We start from the raw sequence: 24,415 nt of genomic DNA, 5'->3' as shown, positions 1-24,415 counted from the left end.
CCTGGAAGGAGTGCCTAAAAGCAGTCCAGAAAACAAATCACTTTGATTTCTTGCAGAACCCTGCTATTGACTTAGCCCGCTGGTCAGCACAGAAATAACTGTGCTCAGAGGGAGAATGCCTCTGGCCAGCTTGGTGATTTCAAGAGATGCTTGCAGCAAAGTCTCAGATTCTGTTTCTTAATCTCTTCAGCCAGCTGTGGTTTTATTATATTTTTTCTGCCTTGCTCTCTGCTGTTCTGCACAGAAGCCTACCACAAACCAAATATGATGATTCTCCCTAGGTACAGAAGGCCAGGTCAGCATTGCCTTCTGGTCTTTTTGCCCACCATAAAGGGGTTTGGGTGTAGCTTGTTCTAAGCCCAAGAGCCTCTGGGCAGCTCCTGCTGCTGCAACCTCTGCAGGGATGCGCAGATCACTGCTGCAGATTGGGGCCAGCCTGTGGGAATCAGGTGGCCAATACCAGAGCTTTAGGCATGAGCCCCCATCCTTCACTGAAGACAACTTATTCTGTGTGCCAGCAAGTGCACGTAATGAAATGAACAGAAAGAAAAATGCCAACAGGTATCAGGAAGAATGTGTCTTGCAGCACATAACTCATCAAAGACAAAGGCAACTTGTCTTTTAACGAACCTTTGTCCTTTCATGTGGTCTAGTTCAGCAGTGAGCCAGTGTCTGTAGGTAGGCCATGGATGAGAAGAGGTTTTGCGTCATCTGAGATCCCTTTCAGTTGACAACACAGCTCTCCAAGACGAGCACTTTACCCAGGTTTCCATCTAAACAGAATACGCTTGGTGTTAGTCTTCTCTGGGGTGCTGTGCAGGACCTGTTAGTGCCTTCTGGCTTTCCTAAGGGACTCCGCTTTTACTCTGAAGCACAGCTTCCAGCTCTGTGCAGGGTTTGGCCCTTAACAGATGTTCGGCACATCTCCCTGTCAGGTGGACTTATACAGAAATACAAGGTTGATGTGAACATGCTGAGGGAATGGCCTGAAGCTGCATCAGGGGAGGTTGAGGCTAGGTGTTAGGAAAAGGTTCTTTACTGACAGGGTGGTTGGGCACAGGAGCAGGTTCCCCAGGGATCTGGTCACAGCACTGAGCCTGCCAGAGTTCGAGAAGTGTTTGGACAACTCTCTCAGACATTTAGTCTGATTTTTTGGGGTGGTCCTGTGTGAAGCCAGGAATTAGACTCGATGATCCTTGTGCGTCCCTTCCAGCTCAGGATATTCTGTGGTTCCAGCTTGGGTGCATTACTGCTCAGATCAATAGTACCTGCAGTGTAAATGGTGGCCTTCTTGTAAAGGACACATACAATGATGATTTACAGTGACAGTTTTAAAAAATTGAAACTGTTCATGCCTTTTTCTTCGCTGAATAAATATTTAAATGACAAGGTTAGGATTCCTAAGAGAGGAAATGCTTGGGTTACAGCTGACAGGTGAATCTTTTATTAAACAGAAACATGCAAACTCATTTCCTATCCTGTTTTCAGCCTGGCAGCTGATTATTGCTTATTTATTCTTTTTTTCAGATATTTTTGTTGCTGCCTTAGCAGTCCTGTACCATCCCTGGTGATGACCACTGAGTCACGCTCTGCTAAGCAGGCTGCTCCTGCGACCTCCAGCAGATTCATCGAGCTGGCAACATGATGACAGAGCTGTTTGGTACCCTTAGAGTCCCACTTGCGCGGTGTCCAAGTACCTCATGTTTGACTCATCAAATGTGTCCTTGCGGCATGCCTGTGAGATGATGGTGAGGCCCCTGGGACCCAAGTTACGGGGCTCTTGTACCATCTGAGGTGGACAGCTAATCCTGGTGCCAGAATACGGAGTGGTTTGAACAGCTGGGACGGAAGCTGTTGGTGGGGAGTGGTGTGGTGGGGCTGTTCACACCATGACTTAGTGCTTTCAGCAGAACCCTTTGGTTCACCTGGCAGTCTGTCTGCCGGAAAGGTGTTCTTGGTGGGTGGGGGTTCAGACATCCTAATACCCCTGCTCTGACACTTGTGTGTTTTACTTTCAGGTGTCTCCCTCTGATTGTAAAGAAGATTGTGGTGCTCGATTTTGGCAGGTAAAAGTAAAACATGCTCCAGTGGGTGGAAGTTGGACACAGAATCAAGGTACACATTTTTATCCAAAGGGAAAAAAATAGCGTTAAAACAACTTGGGGTGTGGTGCTATCTCACCGCTGGCAGAGCTGTACGCTGTAGCTGCTGTTCTCTGGTACAGCCTTACAGTGTCAGCAGGCTCACCTGGCCACCTTGTGCCCTCTGCCTTGGTGGTGGTTGCTCACTGAATCACCTGTCTCTAGCAGACACGCGTTGTGCTCGCTGCAAGAAACAGCAACTGAAATTCTCTGGACTGCCTCACAGGAGGTGTGACAAGGTAATCATAACAACCCTTTCTGCCTTGGAAATCTGTGAATTCCTGGTGGTAGGCTATGAAGCTATACTTGCATAGTTCAGTGTTGCTAAACCCATCTTCTTTTGTGGCATGCAAAACAAATGGATACTCAAGAGACTAATCCTGCCATAGCAGCATATTCAGCTCCTGTTTGCATGTTTTTCTGCAAAGCCTGTTTTGGAGAGACGCATTTCTTCTCTCTCAGCAGTTTAGGAAAGAACAGACAAGCTTTTGGCACACAGTTTACACCAAGTCTCTTTAAATTTTGCCAGGCTCTGTTTATTCATATGGACCCTGTATATTGTAGGGACTACCTGTTCCTGACTAACCCCTAGAATGGAAATTTCAAACCAATGACTTTTGTAATGAATGTACAATAAATTTATGGAAAAGCTTCTTTCTGTGTTAGTGAGTCTTGTTTGAACTCAGGTAGTTTTGACATCCACAAGTGAGGCTGCTTAGAGCAGGACAAGCCTGCTTGAGGGGCAGTGCTTGTCTCGTGTCTGGAAATGAAGTCTGAACAAGGACATTTCAGTTGAGTGCTGGACTGCTACTTCCAGCCTACACTGGAGCCCCTGGGCTTCTGGGACACGGCATCAGAGGTCAGAAGCTCTCAGTGCTGAGGGGAGAAAAGATCTGTGAGTGTGGAGGATATACCAAGGCAGGGGTGAGCATGGCCATCAAACAAACAAAAAAGCTAAAAAGAGGTGCTTTAGACTTTTCTATATGGGCAACCAATCACTGCAAAACACCTCCATCTGTTTTTGTTTTTTCCCTTATAAAAAGCATTCTTACAAAATGCTTCTTATTTATGTAAAATATTTGAGACTAGGGCATGGTTGAGTATTTCAATAAGCTTCACAGTTTCAATCCACTTACTGTGTATGGTATGCACTAACAGTTCACACACAAGGGAGGCGTTTTTGATTATCTCGTGTCACAGACTGTGTAGTGGCAAGAATACTTGATTGTGAGATCAACTTTGTGCTTGGAGTGTTTTCAGCTCTGTCTAGCAGCTGTACAGTGATTATGCGTTTTGCTATTTTTGCTTTTCGGTTAATTTTTAGCTCTTCAGCAGACACAAGAGTGGAGTTTACGATTGCTGTGGAATAAGGGAGTTCCCCAGGCATAAATGGGTATTGGGGGAACCAGTAATCCAGTTGCCACTGCTGCTTGGTAACAGTGTCACTCGTGGGAAGGATGGTAGTCATTTCATCCCTCAGTAATTTGGAGAACAGCTCCAGGATGCTGATGGATCTTCTGACTAATGTTTTTCTGCTGAGATGTTGCCTAAGACGAGAGGAATTGTCTAAGGCTTAGGCCTGGGAGTTTGTTTGGATCAGGGATATTTTGCTGTCTGTCTTAGGAGAGAGCTGGTTTATAGGGAGTGCGACTGAGCAGTTAATGCTGAAAAAGGGCATTTCTCAACGCTGTATGTAGATGTGGCAGCAGAGGAACACGGCTTATGGGAGGGCTGTCCATGGGGGTGCTGCAATGCCAGTACGTATCTGTAGGATACCAGGTGTTTCCAAAGCAAAGCAGGGGTGGACGTAATGCTGGAAGTGTGAATTGAACGTGTAAAGGTGCTGGGCAATATCAGCATTGAAAAACGACAGTCTGTAGTTCTCATAGTCCAGCAGGACGCCAATCCTTGTGGGGGGAATGGTAATTCTGATGTCTGGTGTCATCCCGCTGTGCAGGAATTCGTATTTGTGCCTGTAGGCAAGAAGCACAGTCAGAAATACCAAAGGGCACCCTGGCTTCTCAAAAGGAAGCACTTTGTGCACGCAGGCATGTTGCAGGGGGTTTGTTCCCACTTCACATGCGTGGTATGGACAGTCCCATCCTTCCTATGTGCCCCGTATTTACTGCCCCTGTGCTGAGCAATGGCTGTTTACCTGCCGATGGCGAGTGCTGCTTTTCTACACGACCTTATACCTCAGTGCTCAGACCTGCGTGCCTGACCCATGTGACAGGCCTTTATTTCACGTTCCCAGCTGGCTGCAAACGGCTGGGTGGTGACACTTGGGAAAGGATGAGGTCAGAGCACGCTGTGGGACTTCATTTTTCTTCTCTACTAGGTTTTATCTGAAGTCGTCCCTTACTGCATGAAGGAGCTGTGCTCTGTCAGGCCGGTTAGGCTTGCCCCAGAGCAACACTTGTTGTCTCCTCAGTCTTGCAGCTCCAGAGCTGTAGGCACAGCCAAGGAGAGTTGATGAGGTGACTCAGCCATCCTTCCAGGCCCTGCAGTGCTGCCCACTTGCTCCCTGGGGCCTGTGGTACCGAGCCCCCTTTCCTGCCAAAGGCACAGGAACTGGGAACTGCTCACGCCCACGTCTGCAGCAGCAATGAGGGAGTGTAATCCCACGGGCAGAGACTGACTCAGAGCGTGGCTCGGCATCCTCCAGACTATTTGATTTCATTTTTCAAACCCTGTTGTCTAAATTATGTTTCTGGCTGCTTTTCCTACAAGACAGCTCCCTCCTCAGCCAGGGGGGGTGTAGATGGGGAATTTCCAGTCTTCATTTACTAGAGGGTGACCTCTTCTAATCATGATTCCTGAGCTGTGGATTAATGGAGGCCATGAAGGTGCACTGTACATAACTGCTTTGTCGTGAGGGTAGACCTCTTCTTCCATATGTAATCACTGTTTGAGTAATGCTGAGGTCCTGTAACAGTTACTCAATCTGCTCTCCCTAGTGTGGCACGCTGCAACCAAAAATATGAGACTTCTATGGGAATGTGTGCCTTTCTGAGCAGAAGTGAGAAGATTTATTCAGCTAAAGTGAGTTATCTGGTATTTCACAAGGGCCAGCTTCTTCACTAACCACCTCCTCCACCCACACTGCTCAAACCTGAGAAAATTTCCCTGTAGAGATGGGTATGACAGTGACTCAAACTGAGCAATGGCCCGGCTCTGTATTCTCTTCCCTGAAGTCCATGCTCATTGCTTCAGAAGAATAAGAGCAAACCTCAATGTACCTCTTAGCTCAATGTAGCAAGGAAATCAAATTAGCCTTCCTGCAGCGTATGGAAGAGTCATTAACCTCAGTGGGTTTAGTCCCTCTCATTAAGCAGCACTTCTCGCTGTGTGGGAGGCAAATGCCAGCACTGCTAAGGACTTTGGGTGTGCAGCAGGCCGATGGCTGGGGAGTTGTGAGCAGCAAGCACCTGGGAGTGTGTGCTCCCGCCAGCTGAGCTGCATCTAAAGCCTCTCTGTATACCAGCTGGTGAGGAGAGGAAGCTCTGGAACCACGCTGTGCCATCATTACCATCTGCTGACAGTGAGCATGTGGGGCACTCAGGTGGTGCCCAAGCATCCTGTTCAAGGGGAGCCAGCACCACAGTGGCAAATCATGCAGGCTGAGTGGCGTTCAGACAGGCTATGGGAGTTACTCAGGGATGCCTGTGACTTGTTCCTGGGTCCTTCACAGGTGCCTGAATCTCCCATGAGATTCTACGGCAATGATGTTAATTCAGTTGTCATTGTCCAGGGGAGAGCCAGCGGTCCCAGATGAAGCATAAGGGGCAGCTGGCATTTCTGCATGCAGGTGCGGCTGTTCAGTACCTCCATGAGAACAGAGGTCAAAACACGGTGCATACAGCTGGATTCAGCTAGGTTTGTACTTTCTAAGTGGCATGGATCTATTTATTACTGGCTGTCTTCCCACTGGGGTTTCAGTGACCTATAACAAGGCCTTTATAGCTAACTTCTGTAATGCAGATTCTGTTCAAATTTTTATTCCTGGGACTGCCTCTTTCGTGAGAATGTCATGAAGCGGTAGGATTTGCTTAAAGGTTCCAGTATCCATCCAACACCAGATTACAGTGCCAATGGTGGAATAATCACAGGTCCCTGGTTAAGTGTTTGGCCGAGACTTTGGTGTAAGATCTCTGGCCACCCCTATAAGCCCGAGCTCTCTGCTGCTCTGTCTGCAGGTGTACATGCAGGAGGTGTTCCCATAGGAGACCTGTAGCCTCCAACAGCCCTTACCTTGATGGTGTGATGATGTGCCTCATGCACCAGGATGAGTTGTTTGCCCCCAGATAACCATGTCTTGGAGTGTTTTCAAAAGCCACACCAATTCTGTACTCCGTATCTTCCTCAGCTTCCACCTCCCAGTAATGCTTTCCTGGGAATGGGATCAGACTGCCCAGGATCCCAATACACCTGAGAGAGAGACAGGAATATGCTCTGGCAGGGACTCTTTGCAATGCTATTTAAAATGCTTAGCTATGTAATATACCTGGATGTTGCATACCAGTAAATAATGTTTGTTGTTTCCTTAGTGCAGTGTGGATTTTTGAAGACAGTGAAGTCCACATGCTGAGGACCTAACAGGTTTCTTTGTGACACCAACCCTGTTTTATCTTTGGGCGGCTTTGTACGAATGAATGCCCTGGGCACTTTCAGGACTAGGGAGAATAGCATCCTGTGCTGCCTGGGTTGTCTGGGAAGTTTTTACTTGCTAGAAAAGAATAGTGCTCTGGTGAACCCCAGTGTAGCAGAGAAAAAATCTACACATTGTGTTTTCTTCCCAAACAAGCTGGGAAGAAATTTTACCTGTCACCCACCATCAGGAATGGAGCACTGTAACAGCATGGGGCAGCTGGGGACGGGGAGACCAGCCTGTGCTGTGGGTAGATAGACCACCAAGAATTGGACGTGGTGGTAGGGCTTGGAATATGCTTCGGTACCTGGGCAATTAAAAGTTTTGACAGTAGATTGTGGTTTCTATCATAAAGGGTAGGAACCACGGTCTGCTATCCTTTATGACAGGAACCATGTAAAACAGATACTTTAAAAAGATGTCTGGGAGGGACTGACAGAGATAACATGCCACAGAGACCCTTCAGCTTGTTTTATGGGAACAGCCTCAGAGTCAAAGGAGCCGGGGCCTTTGAAGATGCAAGTCTGCAAAAACAGTTTCTGAAGCAAGAAAACCAGGCAAAAGAACCCATGGCAAATGCTTCTGAAGCACCCCGACTCAATTTAAGAGGGCAGCATGAATCCTATAAGACTACACCCCAGCTTTGGTTCAGAAGAAGTGGATAGTCTATTAACTGTCATTGCTGCATCAAAGGGCATAGCAGGTTTCAAAACACACCTAAAGTTTTGGATGTGGAGTCACAGCCTGTATATTTCTGAGGTAGGATTGTCTGAGGATGTAAATTACAGAGACAAAGGATGTTGCTGGCTCAGCTCATCTACCTCCAGGTAATACCGAGAAATAACTGCACTCAGCATGCTGAGGGCCTGATGTGTAACAACAGGCACAGCAAGGGTGGGCTGTACTTTGTGCCACCCCGGCAGCAATCATGTAAGTGTACAGTTCATTAGAAGTGCATGTGTATGTCCTGGGAATAGCTTAAAGGCTGCTGAAATTGAGCCTGAGAGAGGCTGTGCTGCTACAGCCTGAAAAGGAATGATGCAAAATGGATGGGCAAACATCTGTGAACAAAATATTACCATAGTAATGAGGGTTGCAAAGCCACTAAGGCAAACCTGAATCAGACTGCAGGAGCTGCTGTGGCTAGGAAACACATAAGCCTTTTGGAGATCGTGTAAACTTTAGTAAGAAGAGTTTGCTACATAATCTCCTTGTGTGAACATTAGTCATTTCAACTTGAGGGCTTTTTTATTTTTTTTCACAGCATCTGGGCATGAGAGAGGCTTCTGAGAGTTCACAGTGGCATCAAAAACAGCCTCAGAGTTCAGAATGAGATGAGTGCCAGCTCTGGCTGCTTATGTGAAACATAAAAGCACCCTGTGGAAGGGTGGATGAAATCCCATTTAGGATCATCATGATGACATTGCATTTCCATGAAGGGGCTGAGTTGTGAGCACGTATGGCCCTGTGTCTGCAGATGCCTGTGCTGCTTCTATGTTGTTTCTGTGGTGCTGACTGGAAACTGCTGCATTTTGGCAAGATGAGGCTCTCACTTTAATGGCAAAGGGCCTAATTCTGTTTCAAAACCAAAATCTGTAGGCCCAAATAATATGAGCTAAGCAAAGAGTTGACCAATTCAGCCATAATTTTCAGCAAGGAATAAGTATTTGTATCCCTCTCCTTTTTTTTTAGCATTTGCTTTGGTGCATAATACCTGTTCAAATTTAGCTCAAGGTGCCCAACATGTAAGTAGATTTACACGTAATTGTGGCTGTCTGCACCTGTAATCCTCTTTTCTAACTTGCATTGACTTCCATGGGACGCTTAAATTCCAAAGATTAACTAGGGAGAGAGATTTCAGCTCACAAAATCAGTGACAGCTGCTGAAAGCCCCATTACCATAGAACCATGGAGTGGGTTGGGTTGGAAGGGAACTTAAAGCCCGCCTAATTCCAACCCCCTGCCATGGGCAGGGACACCTCCCACTAGACCAGGTAGCTCAAAGCCCCATCCAGCCTGGCTTGGTGTCATCAGCAAACTTGCTGAGGGTGCACTCCATGGCACTGTCCATGTCGCTGACCAAGATGTTAAACAGTGCTGGTCCCCACAACGACCCCTGAGGAACACCCTTCATTGCTGGTCTCCACCTGGACATTGAGCTGTTGACCACAACTCTTTGAGTGCGACCATCCAGCCAATTCCTTACCCACCGAGTGGTCCATCCAGCAAATCTACATCTCTCCAATTTAGAGACAAAGATAATCGTGTGGAACAGTGTCAAATGCTTTGCACAAGTCCAGGTAGATGATGTCGCTTTCTCATCCCCTCTCCACCAATGCAGTAGCCCCATCGTAGAAGGCCACCAGATTTGTCAGGCACAACCTGCTCCCAGTGAAGCCATGTTGGCTATCACCTATCACCTCCTTATTTTCCATGTTCCATTAGACACTTCCTGGCATTTATTTTAAAAATGCCTGTGCTCTGTACTACACAAGTCCTTTTCAAAGAAGAGGCTCAGGTGCCCAAAGCAGCAATTTTATTTTTTTTCTGCCTGTCCTGTAGTATTCACTGTAGTGAACGAGTTTTATGTAAGATGCATTGAGTGGCTTCCATTGAACAGAGCTCTATGAAAACAGCTCCCAGATCACAACGTGTGCAAATGAGACCAAGGAAGGGTGGGCAGACTCTCATGCACATTATGTTTAAGGCTGCATCACCTTGGCAGCTTGCAGAAGAAGGGGCAGGGGCAAGGGAGAAACAGCCAGCAGAGAGTAGCAGCTCCTCGAGTCTTGGAAATCTGCAAGTGCTAGATCACTATAATTAAAGAGAGCCTAATAATTATGAAGATTATTTTAAGATTTTTAAAGAGTAAATGGGTTTTGATTTATTTTTTTTTGGTGACATTTATCTAGGTTCTTTGGGCTTTGTAAGGAATTAAATGGGGAGAAGTTGGTGCACACATCACACAAAGAGATATGGCGTAGGTTAAAATAAATCTGATTTTCATGGCGTAGGTTAAAATAAATCTGATTTTCTAAAAGGTATTTTATAGTCCTTTAAAAATACCTCTGGATATGTTTACAGTTGTCTAAAATTGAAGACAACCATAATCATTTGTGCAAAAACCAAGACGGAAAAATCTACTGCGTGGTCTGGAAGTTTTACTTGATCGGTGCCTGGCTTGGAGGTGAGAAGAGCTGCAATACCAGCACACCTTTTTAGTGGAGTTAAATTCACGGTAGGGGTATGTGATGGGTGAAGCAGCCACAAACCATACACATTAGTTGCAACTGAAATAATTTTGTGTACCTTGTAAAGCTGTTATCATAGACGGGCAGATCGCACTCCAGGTTTTCCAGTTCATCACAGGCAATTGTAAATCCATCATCTAGGATTGCCAATAAAGGATGGGCTGTGTCCTCATTAAGACAGAAGTAGGTGCCTGCAAGGGAGAAGAATGTTTGAGAACTCCAGCAACTCCTTATGGCATTGTGGTTTGCAGCAAGGGTGTGGAGGAAATGTTAGGATCCACAGAAAGATTAACAGCATTCTGGAAGGAATCTGGCTGACACTGAGAGGACAAAGTTGTCCATTTTCAGATTTTTCAAATAAACGGGTGTTAAAGGAGCAACTTACAGCTTAACACTGTTTAGTAACAGCCTTGTGAAAAGCAGAAAATGGGCCTTAGCCTAGTTTTAAATCCAGCCAAGGCTCAAAGCTGCAGGCATTTCGCAGGAAGCAGCTATTCAGAGATGACAGCTCCTTCCTGCAACAGACTGTCCAATTCCGTCATCTTCCTCAGAGCTGAAGTAATATATTTTTAATCACTGAAAGGAAAAGGCAGAGGTTTAAAGGCCTCTCCATGGCCCCACTCTTCCACGTAAACGCTGGGCACACTGAAGAGGAGGGATGACTACAAAAGTGCCACACGCAGCACCCCAGTGTGGGGCTCATTCCCCAGAGGCCACCCAGCTCAGCCTCCCCCACCCACCTGTCTCCACGGAGCGCGGGCTGGATGTGACTGATGCTAGCAGCCCTCTGAGAGCCTTCCCCAGCAGGGGACTGCTGCGAAAGCTGCCACAACGCCCCCAACAGTGCGTGCCCAACTCTGTCCAGGAGTTGTGAGGCTTGGGAGAGAGCTGCTTGCCCAACACAGCAAGCACCCCTCCTGCTTCAGCAGCTCCTGCTCAGAGCAGCCCTCAGAGAGGCAGGTCAGCTATGCCAGCCCGATATGAAAGCACTTCTGCCTCGCCACCTTTGGAGACATCATGAAGCATGTCTGGCACACGGTGCTCAGCTGAGCAGGCACCGGCATCACAGCTGCTGTTGGTAGTTCGTGTTTGTGCATCAGCCCCAGCAAGGAGGAACCAAAGGTCATTCCCAGCGCTGGAGGTGTGCGCTTGCAGCTGACAGAACAATGTGCATCGGCTGTTTACATAATGTAGGCTCTGAGAAGATAAATCTCTCTGTGCTAATCCCAAATTAAATCATTGTAATCAAAGTGCAGTTACTTCAAAGCAAATACAACACAAACTGACAGCACAATTATAGGCATGTGCTGCTGAAAACAAACATATGCTGTGCTAGCAAAAATGGTAATCTCAAATACTGAGTTTGATTTGAGTAGCTAAAATAGACACAAACAATAGTAACATGAGTCCTCCTCTCTGGGGATGTAAGAGTGATTGTTTCTTTTCTGGGGTGTCACCAACATGTAGCAGACAGATGTGTAACTGAAATGCAGCCAGAGCTGTGTTAAAGCTTGTTCGGGGACTAACGTCTTGCATGGGTGTGTGGTCAGCCTGCTGAATAAGCAAAATTTGCAAATCTCACACATGAGGTAAGTGCAAAAGAGAGACAGGTACGGTGTGAGTGCATCTGTGAGTGACATGGGAGGTTTGAGACACCCCAGTGAAGTTGCAGCATCATTATAGCAATGTTAAAGATGAAAATGGGTGTCTGTAATTATAAGGCACTAAAATGAGCTCTGATTAGAGGTTGGGAGGTGCAAGGGCTTCCAACTTCCCCTTGGCAGAGAAGCTTAATGCTTGTCCAGTGTGGCACTAAGAGCAGAGAGGATAATACAATACTGTGACAGTTACCAAAACCCAAAACTTCCAGCTGAAAGATGGACCACCTTTTTCCAACAAATAAAGAAATCAGCCTTCAGAGCTTCCCCCAGCCAAGCAGGAGATGTGCTAATATAGACACAGGAAGGCTTCACATACCCACGTTACTCTGGAAAGTGCTGACTGCCTCAGTTATACCTTCCAGCAGCAGCATTCAAGGTAATCTCTGAAGTAAACTGAAATCACACCTCAGCTTTCTTCCCTGGTGTGTCAGTAGTTGGCGAGCTGGTGATATCTGGGGGCACTGGGCTGATCTACTCCTTTAAAATGTTTAGAAATTAGAAATTTTCAAGTCTCAAATGAACTGGGCAAAAAAATGTTTTTGAATAACAGAGTTAAAGCAATGCACTTATTGTTACGAAAAGACTTTTTTCATTTCTAAAACGTTACCAGATGCGTAATTAGATGTAAGAGATTAGGACCTGATCCAGACACCACTGGAACCAGCAGGAAGCTTTCTGTTGGGAGAGTAGATGCTATGGCAAGCTGCGGGAGTTATCCAAGCTGCACAGTACCTGTGGTGTGTATCAGGACAGGCTCACTTCTTTCACTGGAACCACCCAGGTTTAAGGCTCTAACACAGATGCGATAGCTTTGTATTGGCTGGAGGTGAATTAGGACTTCACAGTTAGGAATCCCAACAATAGATCTATAGAAAATAAATCCGAGGAAAATGATAGGGTAGAGAACAAAGGTGGGCCTTTGAGATTATTTTTCTGAACAACAGAGAAGAAATTACATGATCGGCTTCTCTTATAACCTTCAACAAGATTTCAGCTTTTCTATTAAGAGTTGCCAGCAGTAAGAGAGACTCTGAGATTTTTACATTTGTTTCTACGCTTTTCCCCATGCCCTGTATATTCATTTTCCATTAACAATTATACAATTAAGTTTACTGAAAGGAATGTTTATAAAGGTGAATTCCTACAAAAGTAAAACAAATTTTAACTTTGCTTCTTGTAAGTTGTCACATCCAGTTCCTAACAGAAGCTGCTGCCAAAACAGAGGATAGGGAGAAAATATTATGTCATTTGACTGCTCACAAGTAGGCACCATAACTTGAATTTTTATATTTAAGCTTGATATGGAAAGATATTTCTGCAACTCTAAAATGGGAAATGTCCTTAAACCATTTCCAGCAGAGAGTAAAATTGAAAAAATACCACAGGCTGTTCATGGATAGCGTGCAAACACAGAAATCAAGTTCTTTTAAATAATTTGTTATGAAATATTCACACAACCATCACTTACAATTGCATCTAATTATTTAAATTCCATTTAAATTTCCCATATACTTAATAGTTAATGGATGAACTAACATATACAGCTTGTTTTTCAGGGAGAGAGAGGATATTTCAATGCCATTGTAACAGAGCTAGACTTTTGTGATAGGATATTATGATTTTTATATACTTCTTCCTTTTGGCTGGGCTAAGTCATAGTGAAAAAAGGAAGAGCAGATTCACAGATGTATTCTTTCACCATATGCTGAGATACTGAAATGCAGAACTAACCCAGCTGCTTATTCCTTGCAGTGCCACTCTGGAACCTCCACAGCCAAGTAGTTTGGGGCTGACTTTAGTCCAATACATTTTTTAAGAATCAAAAGCTTGAATACGTGTGCCTGATCCTGTTACTGATAATGTCAGTATTGGTATTTCCTAATCACAACGGAGATTTTCTACTCCCTACCCCAGGCAAATCAAATCACGGGTACTAAAATGCTTCTTGTGGCACAATTCATTTCTTCAGCCCTGCATGGTTCACAGTTCCCCAGAGGCTGTTCTGCACATCCTTGGGCTTGCACATTTCTGAACACATTGTCTTAGGCTTTTGCCCAAAGGGTCCTTTCTTAGTGCTACCTGATATCACATGACTTTAAATGGTTTACTCTCTACAGGCTGTAAACTTGATAGAATAGTGACTCACTCAGTAATAGTGTCGTCATTTTCTTCATCTGTCAGCTTGGACAATTCGACCATGTAGGAATCAACGGGGTTAATGTCTCTAGATTCCCAGCACACCAGTGCTGCATTTTCACAGCTTCGTATCTTTTTACTCTTAATTATAGGTGGTGAAGGAGCTAAAAAGTAGGCAAAAGAGCAATTTAAGTAATTGCTTGAAGATGTTTGCAACAAGCTTGCTTGAAGACATTTGCAACAAGCATGCTTGAAAGATTTTTAAAACATATAGCAAAGTTGCTTACTCAATATTATATGGTTAAAGAAATCTGCTTCCCCCATGGACAATAAACAGCAGGCAGGGTGTTTAACAGTACTATTCAAAAACTTCATTTGGACTATAAAGGTTCCAAGACAATTAGTCAGAAAAGGGATGTATAACCTGTCTCTGTGCATGCTCATTCTCTTTCTGTCATTGTTTTTATCTTTGCCATAAAAGTTCATCCCTTCTCTGCTCTAAGATGTCAAAGGTCTCTGGAATGAGTGCTTCAAGGTCTCACTCTGACCTGCATTACTGACATAAAGTCCAGAGACTACCGTGGATTTCACTATGAAGATCCCATAGTCATATGAGCAAAATACATTTACCTGTTACATAAACAGCTCTTTCACTTGGTGGACTGATGCCAGAAGCATTTAAAGCACTGACCCAAAACTCGTATTGTGTATTTGGCAACAGATTAGTAATGGTGCAGTAAGTTTCTTTGACTTTTAGCACATGCTCTGAAATGGAAAAAAAACAAAGCATTTACAGTGTCTTTACACAGTTACCTGCCCTTCCCCAAGGCCTCATCAAATAATGGGAGTTGCAGTTTATTGTTTTGTGTGAGTTCAAGAGCTCCTTTGCTCCCTACTCTTTGATTAGGCTGCTTCACCATGCCTTCCTCTAAGAAATGACAAATTGGATAATGCATCAGCTTCTGTAGGAGCAACATCACTCAGAAAAAAAAAAAAAAACACAAACAAAAAATACTGAAAGGTAGGTGAACCACCCATCACTGATTATTTTTTTTAAAAGACCCTGCACGTTACCACTCTGGGGATGCTATCCGTTCAGCTCTCCCCAGCAGTGGGACAAGAGCTGAAGCAATTTCAATACTATTTTTTTCATTCTTTGTTTTATAAAATTTGTACAGTTCTGCTTTTCTTTCTGAACTGGCCATTTGGCACTGTATAGGCTTCCGCTTAAATCTGAGAAGTGTCTGGGTGTTTGCAGTAAAGTTTCTGAAACATTATTATTAGAAAATGCAGTTTTATCATAAAGCTGAGACATTTTAGAATGGTTCTGTGGTTCTTTTTTGGGTGTGTGGGCGTTGGGGAGTTGCAACCTATTATTAGCATTGAGATAAACTGTAAAATGACTGTGGGGGTTTAAGTGGGCGTGCCGATAATAGGATGATTTGCTTTCTAAAAATACTGTGCTTTGCACTGGATGCGGTGTATGTGTGTCTGCTGCAGTGTCTGCCCCTCAGGAAAGGAAATGCTTCTATTGGGACCTGACTGCATCCACTGCCCCTCCTTCCCACTCCTGCTATCCCAGCTGCTCTCATGGTCCTGTCTTTGCTCCTGCGATGGGTCCTGATGCAGCTGGCAGCACGACAGACCTGGCAGGGAAAGTGTAACAAAGCTGGAAGCAGGAGCTGCGGTGGCATATATGACATTTTGGGTGGCAGACAGAGTAGCCGCTGAAGGTGAACTGATTGCTACAGCAAGGTCCGGAGGCACTTTGGAACAAGCTGTTTTTGACAGTGGGGACCAAGGTTTTCGCCTTGGGTCTCAGCCTCCTGTACCTGCTTGCTCGTCACCATGCCTCTCATTGCTCACTGGTTTGTAGCACAGCTGGTAGCACTCGACAGTGTCATCTGAGAAGAGGCCCCAGCAAACTCTCAGTGAAGTGCCAGTCGCTGCATTGGGAGCCTGGGGATTGATCACAGGGGCACAAGGAGCTGCAGAGGGGAAAACAGATCGGTTTTTGAATGTATGTGAAGCATGATCTGTTGTTGACAAGCAAACACTTCTCCCACAAAAGCATAAACACAAAGCCTAGGCATTGAGTGGAGTCACATTCCTCTCACATGGAGAAGAGTTAGGAGCTGACCCAGTAAATAGCTGGAGATGATCATCAGGTCTCTGGTGTACAAACTCATCTTTCTTCAAATCAAAATCCGAACAACAAAAAAACAAAAACCTCAGCTCACTCTTTCTCTGTAAACTTCACCACCCCGTCTCTGAGAGCTTCTGTTCCCCAGCCAGCTAGTACAGCCCTGCAAGAGCAGCATCTAACAGGCACTGCACCCCTGGGGGCCAGCCCTGCTGCTGAAGATCCTCTGGAGGAAAGACAAATGAAAAGCTGTCCAACAAAGGGTCAGCAGCACAAGCGAGCAAGCGGCAAATGCTATTTTACTTTTAAAAACCACAGTGTATGGGCAGGAAAAAAATGCATATTGTCTGATTATTTCTGACTATTTGTGGTGTGCCAGAAAAGGTTTACTCTCTCAAATTTTCATATTTTTTTTTTATCATTAGGAATTTATTTGGATTTTGCTTTGTTTCCCGTGGGTGACAGGAAAACATTTACTAAATAGCAGAGAAACAAAGCACTGAAATCTAGTTATTGAGAGAAGCTGGAGAGATTGTATAATTGGTATTGTTCTGGTATCCCTCTCTGCTTTATTCAAGTAACTACAAGGAAAGACAAGTTATCACCAGCTCAGCATGCCTGACCCTTCCTCGAAAAGGTGGGTGGCATTGTGAGTCCTCTAGGAAATCATCCAGCAAAAGCAGGGAACTAGAAAGTTCTGGTAGTTTTATACTAAAAACAAGTGAAAAAAAATACAGAAATAGCTTCCAGAGTCTCTGCATATATAGGCAAACTAAAAATATCTAGAGGGCAAGCTAGGGAGAAGCTAACTCTGCCTTTGCAGTTCTCCTTTAAAAGAAGTGATAGAATTCTTTTTAATACATATACTTAATTGAATGTAAATAGGTTTAAATAATAATCAGATAGGAAGAGTACCTGGAATAGTATTAATAGAGTTCATTAGTTGTTCAACTTCTGAGAAATCTATGATGCGCTCTTCAAATTCTGGCAGTGTTGAAAGCTCTAAATCCACTTCTTTCTTTAAGAATTCTTCCAGTCTATAACATAAGAAAAAATGCCTAATTAGAAGCACCACAGTGTTGGAGATACCATTCTATGATATCTGTTGTTTAGAGGACAGGAACAGCAAGCTCATCAATCAAAATCAACATCTGTTTCCTTAAAACAATGTTTCCATAGCTGTTTAAAGCTCAGCCTTCCCATGCCCTTTGCTTGGGTGTGTGGCCACATCAGATCAGTGTCCAAGATGCCAAACGCAAGCAGCTGGATGCAGATGGGACTGAGGGACCATGCTTTGCGTGGCCTGTGCTGCCACAGAGCAGGTGCGTGAGATTTTCCCCTAGTGCCCCTCTGCTCCTTGACTTTCATCTCATTTTTTTGATGACTCTGTTACCAATTCAGGATCTCTTGGGTTTAGGTGTTGTAACTTTGAAAAAAAGGAGTATCTTTTCTGTATGTTTTCAAAATGTATGCCAATCAATTTAAATATATATATATTGCAAATTATGTAGTCTTGCTTAAGATTTCTTCCAACTGCTTCAACATCTTTCATGATCTGCCTTGAGCACTCACAGCTTGACTTTCTACCCCTCTATATTAATGCATAAATTAGCTTGTTAGTAATCTATTTCGGGTGATTGGTTTTAGGCAGGTATCCAGGTATCCAGGGCCTTTCTATCAAGATCTTTAAGAATCCTGTTTTTCAGTCATTGAAATTGGTTCCTTATGACTCAGCTGAAAACAGTGATTTATTCATGCTCTAACTCTCCTTCTGAGTTTTTTGAAATTGGCTCAAAACTAGTTTTGAGTGTTGAACTTCCTAGAGCAACTTCTTCTGCAGCAGTTTAGACAAGAAATACTAAAGGTTTCCGTAGCTCTAGTAGCTTAGCTAAAATCTGTGTGCCTGAAGGGAATATAGAACATGCAAATATCTACAATAACAGCTCCAATTAGCAAGAAGAAATGTGACACGAAATCCCAAACTGTGATACTACCTGTCAACCATGGTTACTGCTGCCTGTAGAAAAAAAAAGAGAGTGTGTGTTAAAGAAAGAAAACATATATTTCTTGCATCAGGCCAGAGGAGACTACATCGTGCTGCTGACCTGTCTTACATGTCCCAAATGCAGCCCTTAGGGTGAGCTAATTGGCTCTCGCACAGCTCTAGGAGCAAAGCTCTCTGTAACAGCCCATTCAAATGGACAGGTCATGGGGCATTTACAGTAAGACAACACGCAGCATCAGGCAGGGAGCAGCATCTGCCCAGCTAGACTCTAGACTCTTTCCTTCCTCAATCGCCCACCAGGGAAAGCCAACAACGGTTGGTGAAAATAACATTGTGAACATTGTCTGTACTGGAGGTAGTATGAGCATTGCTACCATAATTTACCCAGCCAAGGGCCACACCAGGAACATCCCAAGAGACTAAAGGCCAGCACTGATGTGCAGTAAGTGCAGCAATTTCTCTCGAAGACTGACATACAGTCCCTGGAGGACCTAAGCAGCTGAGAGCTCATGAGCAAGAGCTATTCACCACTTGGTGCTATGCTGGGGAGGGGAGCCTCAGCCCCACACCCTGAAAGATTGGAACAGTGGTTATTATGGATGATGTAGAACTGTTTACGAGATAAGGAGAAAATAAGGTTATTCCCAGAGATGCAGAGGAATGGAAAAGTCATCTCATGAAAAGAGTTCATCAGGTTGGGCTGCCCCTGCAAGTCCTTCCATTGGAATGGACAGGAGGTGCTTGAGAGCTTCGTTTACTGTCCAGTTCAGAAGTTGCTGTAACTGTGCTATAGAAATACTCCCACTCACCCGAGTTACAGGACAGTTCGCATTAGAGCAATCATTCATCAGCAGTGAAAATTTTATTTTTATTTTTTTCCCTATTATTTTTCTACCTGCTAAGAGAAATAGCTCTTGACACCTCCTCAACAGTGGGATTCATCCGTCACTTTGCAGGCGCTCATAATGTGTTTAGTTTGGAGCCTCCTGTTCAGCTGAGCTGTCCAACAAAATGAGCAAGGAAAAGAAACATCTTCCAAAGTGGAAGCATCAGCCTGCTTCCTGTGAGCCCAAAACAGAGCAAGGGAGCTGAGCCTGCGTGGGGCGATGAACACTGCTAAGTGTTTCCAGAGTTTCCTGAGGCAAGTTTTTTTAGAGCTATCTTCTCTCCGAACCCCAGCAAGACTCATAAATCATTGCATATCCAAATGACAAATTTCTGCTGCCGCTGCATTTTGGCCCCATTGTGTTGCCCCACCAAGTCCATGCCCCCATGCCGAGCACCTAGAGCAGTAACAGCACGCAGACTGGGAACCCCAAATACTCTCTAGCAATAAAGTTGCTGTAGACCACCTGCAAGCAGCAAAAAGCATTTAGAAGGGGCCTTGACAATCAAAGCTCTTTACCTTCATAAAATTGGCTTTGTCATTTTCCAGGTAAAGCTCCTGGGTTGTGTCTGTCAGCTCCTTACAGGTGTCAAGATGTTCCCCACAGCTGACGAGCTGCCCATATAATGCTTCCAGCTTCCGCCTCTTCTCTTCCCCCAGAGCTTCCAACTGTTCTTCATACTTCTGAGCAAGCACTTGCACTGCATCGTTGTAATGCACCTCGAAGTTCTGCTCCTGCCTCCCAAAATTCTCCTGCAAGGCATTTGGGGTTTTGTTCCTTGGCATCAGACCCGATCCATAACTCAGTCAATGAAAAATGTTTCTCAGGCCTGCCTAAAATTCTCCTTGACAGTGATGCAATGCCAGTACACAGAAGGTGTTATTTGACTAACTTGCATTTTAGGTGTTCATTCTAATATTTCTCCCCCACTGAGGCACAACAGACTGTCGGATTTGGTTCCAGACATAACAAGAGCATCAGAAATTTTAATAAAAACAATGATGCAAAGCAACTGTCTCCAACCTAAGCCCAGGGAGCACAACTTGGGCTAGATCCTAGCCATAATCTCCCTCGTATTTCTACCTACACAATCAAGCAAATCCTTCCACTAAAGAAACCATGGCAACCCAGTGGGATCCATGGATTCACCGTGGGGGAGCTGAGCAGTTAATGCTGATATCTTCACTTGCTGCTGGAGAAAGCATTAGGAAGGAAGATTAAAGGAGCAGGCAAGGCTTTATTGTCAGCAGCTGCCCACTGCTCAGGCACTGATGTCCTTCTGTGCCACATGCAGCAGAGAAAAGACAGTAGGTGCCTTGAGTTACGGTTTCAATCTGACTTGCTACCGGCTGGACCCCTTCCCCCAGGGCCAAGTTGACATGAGCCACGCAGGAGCACAACCCCTGAAGTGCTGTATCTCGAAGCAGCTGGTCCAAGGGTTTGCCTGGATCTGTAAATGAAACCAAGTGAGCACAAAGCACTGTGGATGGATTAGCTAGATCACAGGTCCTTGGCCACTTAAAACTAAGAAAACCTGGGTGGGTATGGCTTTATTTCTGAATGCAAGTTTTGTGTAAAGGTTTAATGTGGTTTTACCAGCCCACTTAAAAAAACAATTAGGACGAATTTTCCTGAGTACCTCAGTCTAGGCAAACCCCAAGATAACTCTGAGTTCTGGTACTCTAATTACTTACCCCATTAACAACTGAATACTGTGACTCTGCTAAATCCGTTCACGCCCCAGTACCAAAGTGTTAGCCCAAGGAGAAATGCCTTACCTCTACAGTGATGAAGATTTCTTCCAAGTGACTGGCAAAGTTTTCTATCTGAGCAATCTGTTCTTCCAATTTGCACATGTTTTTATGAATCTCCTCCTACCAGAAAAACCCAGCATGAGTCTCAGCATGTCCAACCACTGTTTTAGAGGCACCACAGCACACTTGTACTAGTCTTACCTTCTCACTCTCCACGGCATTGGAGAGCTGAGCCACCTCATGATCTCTGTGCTCACCAAACAGTTTGTCAAAGGCTCGGATTGGCGTCTTGCAGGTAGAGCAAAAAACATCTGCTGTTTCCTCCTCCTCGCTGACAGCCTGGCTGCTCCGCTCATCTGACATGCCACCGCTGCTAAGCCCCTCTCTGGACCACATGTGGCTCCCGGCGTCATCCTCTGCTATGGCTTTGCTCTGATCTTCATCTTGAGAAGCCTCGCCAGGAAGTCCCTGTTGCTTGGTACTTTGATCTTTTACTGGAGAGCTGCTTTTTGACGCACTGTATACAGAGCCTTGCGATCCTGCTTTTTGTGTGTGAGCCGGTGGCCATCTTCTCTCCACCGTCTCCAGATGTCCTCCAAGAAGCGCAAGCTCTTTTTCTTTATCCTCATCAAGCCCATACATCTTGGCCAGCTCTGCAACCTCCTTTTCCAAGTCATATCCAGCTTCTTGTGAGTGCTGAATTTTTTCACTGCTCAATGCAGGTTCCTTTCTGCTATTCCCCCGAGATCTGTCTGCTTGACCAGATGGCTCCTCAGGAAAGATATCAAACCTTTCCTTTGATCCATAAAGATCCATGTGATAAAATATCAAGCCTTCAGCCTCAGTCTCACTAGAATCTGCAATTGGTGGGGAACCTGAATGACCACGCAGCTGGCCACTAGTTTCATACTGTCTTGCACTGCCAGATCTGGCTGACATCGGTATCCTCAGTGAGGCTTTTGAGATGACAAGTCTCAGTCCTGTAAAAGAAAATAAAGATCCTTAGCTACATACTTTGATTTCAAGCATGAGTTTTTCTTGCTTAAAAATGTATTGATGGAATAGGTTTGTCTGAGGACTGCTCAGGGCCTGGAATTATTCATGGGAAAAACCAAAGCGTCATTTCCTAACAGGATGCTTGGCTTTTCTTGCCTCTGTGTCTTTGGTGTGTATCCTGTGTTTTCTGAGTGGCTCGTCTGTGACCCTGACACCCAATTTCCTAACTGTGGAGTAGTCCTGTCTTCAGCTCAACACTGTGACTGTGCTTCAGGTGTCTTATGCAGTTGGAGGTGGGCTGGTTTGCAGTCTGTTCACCCTTCAGCTGCTGGCAAGCACTGTTTCTGTACTGTCACTCAGGCATCCTGTAGGAAGCCCTCTCTTGTGACCACAAATGCCCCATAATACATTAGCAAATGACCTGAAAATTCCTGTTCTAGAATTTTCAAGTGATCATTCTTGAAATTGAAACATGACGTTTCTTTTAACTTTATTCTGACTCCTGGTCTCCAAACCTTTCTATAAAACAGGGATACATACTGCCCTTTGGGGGTTCACAGGTGTTGTGAAAATGTTTTTTTTTTTTCATAAATGAAGTTCACAGAAAAAGATCAGTGATGATCCCCATGATAAAGCATAGAGGAAGCAAGGCAGGCCATTGACCCTTGAATTGAAAGAAGTTTGCTCTGACCCGGAGCTTGCACACTTCATCCATCCTGTGCAACGTGGGAGGTGTGAAAAGAGCACATGGATGTGAAATGCAAAGCTGTATGATAAAGCAGATGCATGTGGGACAACATTAAAGGTACACAGGCAATCTTAATGCTGACTCCCCAAGCCCACTCCTTCCCACCCTCCCACTATTAATAACAGCGCATGAAATAATGCTAGTACAGGGAGACCACCTGGTGCTCTGTCAGAGCTGCAATGTTCCCACAGCCCTCCGCTGCTCAACCAAATCGTGGATACAAAACTGCTCAGGTCCATTTTCCTAGAAATTTGCTACTACAATCAACAGAGTTCATGGAAATGTTTCAGCCAAATATTAAGAAATCTATAGTTATATCTATTTCTAACTCAGCGAAACAGATAAAAGCTTTGAAACCACTTTCTCACAGAAAATAAAAAATACAAAGTTCAGTCACTCAACAAGGTTATCAGAGCTTCTGCAGAAGCTTTCACATAAGCTTTGCTTTCAAACTACTTTTCACAGTCTGTATAGTTTCAAGTACTTGGTGTCACCTCAAATTTATTTAATCAATATTTTATTGATATTCTTGAGGATTACTTAGCTAACAAAGTCAACAAATTCAGTGACTTATTAGAAAGCAACTTTTTGAACCAGTGAAAAATGGTAAGAAACTTTCCACTCTCCGGTTTGATATCAATGACTGAAAGCAGTCCAGCCTCCTGGGGCTGTAAGAAAGCACACAAAGAAGTTCACCGTTGTCTTCTAGCACTGCAAACATGAATGTGAATTCTAGAGCTAGCAATATCTTACTGGATAAAAAACACTGACGTTATGCAGAAATACTATTTATGGTAAAGGTGATAAAATAAATCATGCAAATTCTAACATATTAAACAGAGAAAACGTCTTGAAACATACCAGAAAATGTTGTCTGGCTCCCCGAAAGACTTTTTTTCCCATAATTGTAACAACAAGGCTTCCCTTAGAAGCTACTACTAACTAGAAAAGTGAATTAACAAATATTTCTCCTACCAAAATGAAATTAAATTACATAAATTAGAATGAGCATAATTAAGCTTGTCTGGAACCCTGCTGCCTAAATAAGATTTTCAGATTATGTGTTTACTCAGTTTACAGAGACAGATACAATTACAGTGAAGAATGTTTAAGTCCGTCACCGTCAATTATCAGAAATATACAGCAAACAATGTTACTACCTAAAAACTTGCCTTCTATCTTAAGACGTCATAAATTCTTCTGATAGCTCAGATGACATCAAACTTCACATTTATTTCCCCTAGTAAAAATTAATTCACACAAACGCAATTCCCTGCCACTTTCCTACGACTGCAGTTGGAAGACTTATTGCAGTAACCCTAGACCGCCTCTTTCCTCAGATAGGGACATGCCAGCAATGAGCAATGGCACAAATATAGATGTGCCCCGGCTGTCCTTCAGCAGCATGCTACTTGAGTGTCACCAGGATGAATGCCATCTACTGAGAAACAGCTCTGAAGGTTCCGTGTGATTCCTGGACCTGGAGTACTTGGAACATGCGTACACACCCCCTGCTAAAGCCAGAGCACCCTCTCAGTTTCTGAGCTGGTATTAATAAACCCAGCAGAGTGCAGTCACTGACTCTAGATATGATTTCCAAGGCTGTGGTTCTAGGCAGGTTATCTTGTGTCAGATACACAGACTGTGCACTCTGCACAAACCAACTCAAACAGATAGACAGATGCATACAGCATTGCTGAACAGTTAAATGTAAGTGTGTGCTGCCCTTTGCAAAAGTCTGTATTAAATGAGCAGAAACTTTACTACTGATTAGAGTTGGAATCAAGATCAGAGTCTAGACAACATATCTAAGAAAATCGAAAAACCACCAGAATTTAGAAAAACACAGAAATCATAGTGTTCCATACACCTGCACATGTACATCATCCAAACCCCATATGTGTATGCTGGACCTTTGTAAAGCTATTTATAGTGAAGAAAATGGCTAATGGCCAAGCCAGGGGAGGGTTTTCACAGGCACGTAACACTTCAGTCTATGCTCAGTAGCGGTTCACCCAATAAAAAATAAGACATATATTATTACT

General features: G+C 44.4%; 2 protein-coding genes across 11 annotated transcripts in view; one reads left to right on the top strand and one right to left on the bottom strand.

Annotated features, from left to right (window-relative positions):
• LOC106043357 (high affinity cAMP-specific and IBMX-insensitive 3',5'-cyclic phosphodiesterase 8A) overlaps positions 1-2,795 on the top strand; it is a 141,683-nt gene extending 138,888 nt beyond the window's left edge. For 5 of the 7 annotated variants that reach the window (XM_013192769.3, XM_048072055.2, XM_013192768.3 and 2 more), the window contains one exon: positions 1,528-2,795. The gene's annotated coding sequence lies outside the window, so the exon portion shown is untranslated. The remainder of the gene's footprint in view (positions 1-1,527) is intronic. The other 2 variants (XM_048072057.2, XM_048072056.2) reach the window with 2 other exon arrangements.
• Positions 1,429-23,873, bottom strand: FSD2 (fibronectin type III and SPRY domain containing 2). 4 transcript variants are annotated; one of them, XM_067004022.1, is made up of 13 exons: positions 23,531-23,873; positions 20,828-21,606; positions 20,651-20,746; positions 19,391-19,624; positions 17,975-17,997; positions 16,896-17,017; positions 15,670-15,825; positions 14,468-14,602; positions 13,848-14,001; positions 12,434-12,567; positions 10,099-10,231; positions 6,393-6,569; positions 1,429-4,114 (listed from the first exon to the last, which is right to left on the bottom strand). In XM_067004022.1, the coding sequence occupies exons 2-13, from the start codon at positions 21,563-21,565 to the stop codon at positions 3,862-3,864; spliced, it is 2,355 nt and encodes a 784-aa protein (XP_066860123.1). In that variant the 5' UTR covers positions 21,566-21,606; positions 23,531-23,873; the 3' UTR covers positions 1,429-3,861. The 4 variants fall into 4 exon arrangements, with proteins under 4 accessions (XP_066860123.1, XP_066860121.1, XP_066860120.1 ...); XM_067004020.1 differs by having other exon boundaries at positions 23,543-23,872; XM_067004019.1 differs by lacking the exon at positions 23,531-23,873 and adding an exon at positions 23,232-23,509.
• Between the last annotated feature and the right edge of the window lie 542 nt (positions 23,874-24,415).

Source organism: Anser cygnoides, chromosome 11 (genome assembly GCF_040182565.1).
Source record: "Anser cygnoides isolate HZ-2024a breed goose chromosome 11, Taihu_goose_T2T_genome, whole genome shotgun sequence".
Taxonomy (NCBI): domain Eukaryota; kingdom Metazoa; phylum Chordata; class Aves; order Anseriformes; family Anatidae; genus Anser; species Anser cygnoides.
This window is presented reverse-complemented; position numbering and strand designations above follow the sequence as displayed.

Bases quoted from the DNA above. Each gene is read 5' to 3' on its own strand.
- FSD2 (XM_067004022.1), bottom strand. From the start codon at position 21,565: ATGTCAGCCAGATCTGGCAGTGCAAGACAGTATGAAACTAGTGGCCAG. The intron at 10,232-12,433 runs GTACTGTGCAGC...TCTCCCTTGCAG, and splicing joins TGTCCTGATACACACCACAG to GCACCTACTTCTGTCTTAAT. The intron at 6,570-10,098 runs GTACACAAAATT...TCTCTCTCTCAG, and splicing joins TATGATAACAGCTTTACAAG to GTGTATTGGGATCCTGGGCA.